The sequence below is a fragment of the Manacus vitellinus genome, unplaced genomic scaffold, assembly GCF_001715985.3.
Source record: "Manacus vitellinus isolate BGI_N305 unplaced genomic scaffold, ASM171598v3 scaffold_32_pilon, whole genome shotgun sequence".
NCBI classification, from domain to species: domain Eukaryota; kingdom Metazoa; phylum Chordata; class Aves; order Passeriformes; family Pipridae; genus Manacus; species Manacus vitellinus.
In genome coordinates this window covers 3,359,823-3,367,349 of record NW_021940460.1, presented here as the reverse complement: position 1 = coordinate 3,367,349, position 7,527 = coordinate 3,359,823, and the positions used below count along the sequence as shown (strand labels likewise).

At 58.6% G+C, this 7,527-nt stretch overlaps 1 protein-coding gene across 1 annotated transcript in view; it reads left to right on the top strand.

Annotated features, from left to right (window-relative positions):
- The window catches only part of MLXIPL (MLX interacting protein like), a 37,763-nt gene that overhangs the window by 14,623 nt on the left and 15,613 nt on the right, over positions 1–7,527 (top strand). The window contains 6 exon segments of the mRNA XM_029961248.1: positions 3,444–3,550; positions 3,698–3,780; positions 3,939–4,028; positions 4,253–4,297; positions 4,601–4,799; positions 5,037–5,164. Of these exon segments, the coding sequence (XP_029817108.1) occupies positions 3,444–3,550; positions 3,698–3,780; positions 3,939–4,028; positions 4,253–4,297; positions 4,601–4,799; positions 5,037–5,164 (652 nt within the window).

Here is a 7,527-nt window from a genome sequence, read left to right as displayed (position 1 = left end):
AGGGACGTTAGACTGGGAACTGACCTGGAGCATCCACTCTGCCCCTCTTGTGATTCGAAACAAGGGAGCTTGTGTGCCAATTCCCTACTAATTCATCCTCCTGGCAGGTTCTGTGTCTCCCCTGGAAGAGGTGGAATTGCTGCAATAGCTTCAACACACTCTCTAATTGATTTTCTAGTTCACAGTGCCTTAAACACTCCCACAGGGGCAGCGAACACCAGGCAGAGACCTGAGGGATGCACAAGCTGAGCTTCCCTCTCCCCATTTCCTTCTGGCAGAAGACCCCCCTTCCAGGGGGTCTGATGAGGGGGAAAGTCTCTCCTGCTCAGGCTAAACCCACCCACACTGCACTGTGCTTGTGCTGTCATTAGTGTCAGGGAGCTGTGAGCCTTTTCTCTGCCATTCCCTGGAGTTTTGGGGCTGATCCTGTCCAAGGATTGTGCAGAGGGGCCGGGCTGGTGTGCTGGTGTACCCACACTGATGCACTGGGGAGTCATACCTCCAGAGACCACCAAAATAACTGGCTGTGGAGGTGTAGCTTGGCTTGTAACTCCCCAGCTCTCAGATGACTTTTTGCAAGAGTTTTTCAATGCCTTCACTTCTCATCTGGGACAGGAAAATGTCTGTTCCATCTCTGCTTGGAGTACACACAGAGCAGGTCCCTACATCATCCCAGCACAGTCTATCAACACCTTTGTTCCACACTATCCCCGAATCACCCCTGGGCTGAGTTCAGTCCCAGCACAGCTGGCACAGCAGTTGTTTCATCCACAGTGAAGAAAACAGCTTGTTTAGGTAGTGGAGTTTAAAGGTGGATTTGAACACAGCCATTTTTCACTTAGGAGGCACATTCCAGTGAAACCGTGGTTGGATTTTTAACTTTCTTTGCCAGACTCTGGATTTTAAAACATAAAAACTCAAGAAAATACATGACTGTGGTAGTAAAATTTGTGAGAAATGGAAGATGAGTGTTCAGGACGTGCAGGGAACACTCTCCTCCTTCCTGCCAGCCCCAGGAACCACAGCCATGTCCCACAGCTCAGGGGGTGAGGGGGGCTCTGATAGCCCCATAGGGATCCTGCTTCTTGGAAGGGATGAGCAGGCTTGTCCCTGCCAGAGGACCCTCAGCTCAGCTGTTCCCCTCCTGCTGCCACTCATTTCTCTTTGTGCAGCCCCTGCATCTCTCCAGATCACTCTTCCCTGCTCCTCTTGCTGCTGATGGGGGGAAAAGAACCAATTTTGCCACAGAATCGGGGACTCCAACACCTGAAAGTGCTGGATGGGTAAATAAGCCACGGAGTAAACAAGGTGCTGTGGACCCACATTGGGGTTGGACCCAGGCTGAGCCCTGCTCCCACCTCACCCCATCCCACAAATACCCTGTAGCCCACTGTTTCCCAGTCCCTCTGACTGTGGGGCAGCAAGCCCCTCAACCTGTTTAGGGCACCCTAAACCGTTCCCACGGTTCAATGTGGGGTTTGCATCCATCTCCCTGGGAAGATAATTTCAGGAAAGGGTAGGGCCGTATTCAAGGCAAAGCAGGGAGCAAAGATCAGACTGATAAGCCCCAAAAATAAAAGGATCATTAAGGAGAGAAAAAGGCAGTTGGAGGCAAAGCCCAAAGGCATCACGCCACTGCCTTCAGACCCCACAGCAGCTCCGTGGCCACGGCCCCACAGGCCCTACGCGTGACCAAGGTGTCTGACTGCACGCCAAGGGATTGGGCTGCTCCTTTCAGCTGTCTGTGAGTGAGGAGCGTGGCCTTGACCAGTAGGATTTGGCCTGGTGCCTGGGAAAACCGTCCTTTCCATTGGCTCCCCCGCTTGGCAGCACCGAGCTGTTTGCCTGGGGTGACACTGGGGAAAGTTCAAAATCCTGGTGATAGTCGAGTCCTTAACTCTCTGCAGGCTGGAGCCACGGGGCCTCAGGTCCTTTTCCAGCCCCTGGGGCTGTGGGTTGGGCTGTATGTCCCTTGGGAAACTGTCCCCATCCACCCCTGTGGGTGGAAGCACCCACTCCCAGACACATCCCAGAGCATCAGGCTCTGGAGGTGGAGGGGTCCCTGGTCCTCCTCCTCTGCAGGAGGCAGATTTCAAGGCAAGTCAAAGCAGATTTCAAGGCAAGAACCCATCAAAATCATAGTTAGAGAATTTCTGGAGGTTTCACAAGCTTGAATGAACAAGTCAGAGGCTTCTTACACCATTCTCATCCCCAGCTCCTCCCTGGGGACACAGCCTGGAGGCACCTGGATGCACCCAAGGAGAGGCTGGGAACAGGGGATACAGCACCCCAGCCTCTACCTTTCCTGCTCCCTGCATGAGCCAAGGAAAAGTGGGACTCAGAGCAGCACTGAGATCTTTAGGGGACAAATTATTGGCTGGGGAGGGATGCCATGCAGGCTGCAGCCACCTCTCAGAGGGACCCCTGGAGCAGCTGGCATTGCCCTGGGGCCATGCCCTGATGGGTGGGAGAGCTGGGAGAGGTGAAATGGGCCCCAAAGTGAGGCAGAGGGACCCCTGGGGCAGCAGGACCACCAGGACCTCCCCAGTGAGGGCACAGGAGCAGTTGTGTCCCTTGGCTGGATGGAAACAAGACAGTGAGTGAAATGAGGCTTCCCCCAATGCAGGTCCCATCAGGGACATCACCACCACCACAACGAGCTGTAGAACAAACACAGCTGCCTCTGGGAGCTGGGAAATCAGAAGCAAGGAGCCCAGTTCGGGCTGGGGGGCACAGGTTTGCAGGGATGGGTATGGAGAAGAGGTCAGGGCAACTCTGGCTGAAGGCAGGGCTGGTCTTGCTCTGTCTGTCTTCGGGCACAGACAAGTGTCCCTTAATGTCCTGAACATCCTCCAGTGCTGTCCTGCCTTCCTAGAACCCCAGGATGGCTGCCACTGCCTGCCCCAGCTGAAAGCAGCATTTCCAAGTCTTTCCTGGCATGAAAAGGAGGGTCAGAAATAGCTGCCCAAACGCTGTGATGAGGCAAGAGGCACCACAGCACATGTCCCCGGGCGTCTCGCCTGGGCGGGAGACTTCCCTTCCTGTCCCCTAGGGCTGGGACACAGCCGGCCTGGTCAGGGACAGTGGGATCTCTCCTCAGAGCTGGGGTTCAAACCACAAGGAGTCAATTCCTCTGTGTGCTGTGCTTTAATTCTGGGGGTTTGAGAAGCCTCCCGTGGGTCTGTGAAGCTCAGGGATTAGGCCTGTGCTGCTCTCGGAGTGCACAGGAGTTGGGAATGCTCCTGTGGGTGCTCCCAGAGGTGCCTGCCAAGCCTCCTGTAGCAGAGCCACCTGGTTGTGCCTGCTCCTGACTTGCCACCAGGCTGGTGGCCCCTAGGCATGTTCCCCTAGGCCTGTCTTGAGGCACAGCCCCCCGGGGAGACCCTGAACTGGAAGGACTGTGGGATGGTGGCCCTCAGCCTCCCCTTCGCTTGGTGTTTCAGTGGGAAGCTGGTGTCACCCAAGTGGAAGAATTTCAAGGGGCTGAGGCTGCTTTGCCGGGATAAAATTCGTCTCAACAACGCGATCTGGAGAGCGTGGTACATCCAGTGTGAGTATGGACCAGACCCTGCTCCCTCTGCCAGGAGCCAGGCTGTGCCCAGGGGGATGGGGCTGGCACCGGGGCGGCCGTGTGCAGGTGTGTGGATAAATCATGGATGGGGCATGGATAATGCCAGCTGTGCTCTCTCCTGTGCAGATGTGGAGAGGAGGAAGAACCCTGTGTGTGGCTTCATCACCCCTCTGGAGGGGTTGGAGGCTGATGAGCACCGAAAACCAGAGGTAGGGCAGGGTCCCTTGCAGGTCTGGGTGGCACAGCAGGGAGCTGGGGACCCATTTGCTGGGAAAGGTGTTTCTGACGTGGCACGAGGCAAACAGCCCTGGCTGTGGGGTGTTGGGGCCGGGGGGCTCAGCCATGACCCCCTGTCCTGCCCCCCCAGGCTGTTGTGCTGGAGGGGAACTACTGGAAGCGCCGCATTGAGGTGGTGATGAGGGAGTACCACAAGTGGAGGATCTACTACAAGAAGCGGGTGAGTGGCTCTGCCCGTGCTGCTCCCCCTCTGAGGCAGTGCCAGTGGTGGGGTGGAACACCAGTATGCCCACCCTGGAGCTGTGGCTGACAGGGAGGGATGTGACAGGCTCTTGCCAGAGTTGGGGGGGGCTGCTGGCTGCCCCCCCTGAGCTGTCACCCTCACCCTGCCCCACAACATACCCACCCTGCCTGGGGGGTGACACAAATTGTCTTCTCCTTCAGCTCCGAAAGTCCACCCGGGAGGGAGAGATCTCCAGTCCAAAGCAGGTGAGTCTGCTAGGAAAGGGTGGGGAGGGGGAAAAGGGAGGCACAATGCAGACCCCTGCACTGGGCAGCTTGGGAGAAGGGCAGAGGAAAGCCCCATGGTGTGGCAAGCCCCATGGGATGGGATGCCAAGCACTTGGGATGCTGGATTCACCCTTCTGGAAGCAGCAGAGTGCCAGATGTGAAGGTTTGGAGTCATAACACTGCAGGAAGCATGGGGGATGGCAGGGAGAGCAGCTACAGAGCCAGGCATGGACCCTCCCCATGAGAGGTGCCCACCTGGCTCCTTTGCTCCATGTCATGCAGGATGAGGGTGTCTGGAGGCCAACAGAGAAATGGTGCAACCAGCTCTTCTGCAACGTGGTGCCAATGCTGCTTGGGGATGAGGAAGAGGAGCCTGGGAGCAGGCAGCACTTTGACTTGGACACCTTCCTCTCAGACATATCTGACACCCTCTTCACCATGACACAGATGCCCAGCACTCACCAGGCACTCCCCGAGGACGGTAGGTGCCCCAGACCATGCTCCAGCAGGATGTGGAGGTGGAGCAGGGTGGTGGGATGGGATGGCCCTGGCTCTCCACAGGGTGGGCACCCACCTCCCTGCCCAGGGAAGGGTCCAGTGACACAGGGTGACTGGGGTGACACAGAGGGGTTGGCAGGTGGTGGTGGGAGCAGCCCTGAAGTGTGATCTTAGAGGTGCAGTGGCTGGGCCCTGATGTTCCAGCTCTGCCCTCTTCCAGCATACATTGGGAATGCAGACATGATACAGCCGGATTTGGCACCTCTGCAGCCCAGCCTGGATGATATGGACATCTCAGGTAAGAGCCAGCCTGGATGTGGTACCACATCCCACACAGCCCTGCACCCCGTGGCAGCCCAAAATGGGGGGTCAGAGGGTTGTCCAGGCTACAGAGGGAGCTGCTGGGGCAGGCAGAAGCACCAGACACCCAGTGCCATGGGAAAAGCAGCATGGATGGACAGGGGCTGTAGGCAGGGGGTTGGTGTGCTTGCCTGCCCCAGCAGCTCCCTCTGTAGCCTGGCCAACAGAGCCACAGAAGGTTGGGAAAGTTCACACCAGGAGCTGTGGGAGGGGATTTCTATAAGCAGAGGATCTTTCCAGGCGTGCCAAAGCCCCTCATTTTGACTGCAGACAGAGGAAGGACAATTGTCCCAAATTGGAAGAGGAAACCCCTGGAGGGCAGGTTCTGCATCCCCTCCTCACCCCACTGCCCAGCCAGCCCCAGGCTGAGCAGCCCAAGGGACTGGGACCCTGCAACTGGTCTGTGCTACATCCCCTGGGGACAAGCCTATGTCCCTGCCAGGCTGCCCAGAGACAAACCTGGCACTGGTGTCCAGCTAGGGCAAGGGCATGACAAGGAGGAACACCAGGAAGGGGGCAGTAGCAGCCTCCCCCATGCTACCATGCAGGCTCTGAGCTGTGAGTGTCCCTGTGTGCCATGGAATCAGCTGGGACACGTCCTGGTCCCAGCAGTGTCCCCATATGCCAGGGCAGGGCACCGCTGGGGACCAGCTTTGCCCTCGAATGTGCTGGAGCTGGGCACACTGTGGGGGTTGGTGGCTGCAAGCCCTCCAGGTAGCTGGTGGTCTCGGGCAGCAGCAGCATCTCCAGACCCCCATGTGAGCCTGGAGCTCCATGGCCCGTCTCCACTTCCTTCGGCAGGAGGAAACAAGGGCACTTGCGCCATACGGCTGAGGGGTGATGCAAGACCAGATGCTGGCAGGGAGCAGGATGGGCACTCTGTGTGCCAGGGCAGGCAGTGGGATGCCCTGGGGATGGATGAGGTGGGAAGGCTCCTCCCAGCACCTCCTTGGCTCACTCCCTCCAGAGATCCCATCAGGGTGGACCACACTGGGAAGAGGGTCTGTCCCGTGGCTGACTCTTTGCCCCCTGTCCCCTGGTGCCCCACATGGACATCAGTCAGTGGACAGCTCCAAGGGGGTCAAATTGACCCTAGACAAGTGTCCCTCCCCCCAAGAGGTCCTGCGTGGTGTCACAGCAGCAGCCCCAGCACCCCTCTGAGGGCCCAGCATGGCCTCATGCTCAAGCAGATGGCAGGAGCACAGTGTTGCTCAGCTGAACCAATGTTTCTGCCAGGTTGGCTTTTTTCCTGGGAAAAGGCCTGCACTTTGCTCCAGGGTGCTGTCTGGGAATAGGGTTTTACTGCAAGCTATATAATAGGGGTTTACTGCAAGCCACTAAATCACAGGGAAGCGTTCTTTCCAGTTCTGCCTGTGCCCAGCAGCTCAGAACAGGAACACTGCTGGGGCTGAGGAGGGTCCAAAAAGTCCTGCTGGGGTCAGGGACAGTGTCCCAGCTGTGGCTCCTGGACTGCTGGAGAGGGGCTGGTGTGCCCCGGGGCAGGGCAGCATTCCATGGGGCGCTTGGAGACTCATGGGTGAGAGTTTTGTCCTAGATATGGGACATTTCCTGAGGTGCCTGGAGACCTGTGTGTGGGAGTTTTGTCCTAGACATGGGACATTTCCTGGGTCACCGTGTGGGGCAGCTCCCTGGATGATGAGGGGTTGCAGCTGAGGGCTGTGTGTGTGCCATGTCCCCCGTGGAGAAGTGAGGAGAGGAGACGGGGGTGAATGGTGGGTGCTGGGTGCCACCAACCCAGTTATGTCCCAGAGGACACTTTTTCAGCAGGGCAGGCCATGGTTTTCTGTGAATCCCTCACGCAGAGCTGTGCGGGGTGGGCACCGCGGGGTCACAGGGCTGTCACCGTGTCGGGTGGCCCTGGCAGAGCTCAGCGCCTGCCAGTCAGAGCCTGCAAGCCAACCCCCAAATGAGGAAGCATCTCGTGTCCGCGGCGGGTCCGGAGCGCGGTGCGGGGCGGATGGAGAAGTCCTGATGGCAGAGGCGAGGGAGCAGCCCAGCCCCGTGCCCCGCTGGCACCGCGCTCCAGGTAGGACCCACGCTGGGCATGGGGGCACTGGGGGCTGGGCTGGCCGCCCCACGGGGTGGCATTGCCCCGCTGCACCACAGGGCTCTCCCAGAGCCTGTGGCCAGTCCTGGAGGGTACTTAGGTTGGGAAGGGGCTCTGCAGCCCCAATCCCAGCAGAGAGGAGCCCCAGGTTTGAGCAGGATGCCAAAGGCGTGGTGTGCTGACCACATGGGCTATTCTCCCTTGAGCAGCCCCGTGCCCTGGCCGTGCTGCACTACCTGGAGTGGGGCAGGGTGATGTGATGGTGCAGAGGAGCATGGGCAGG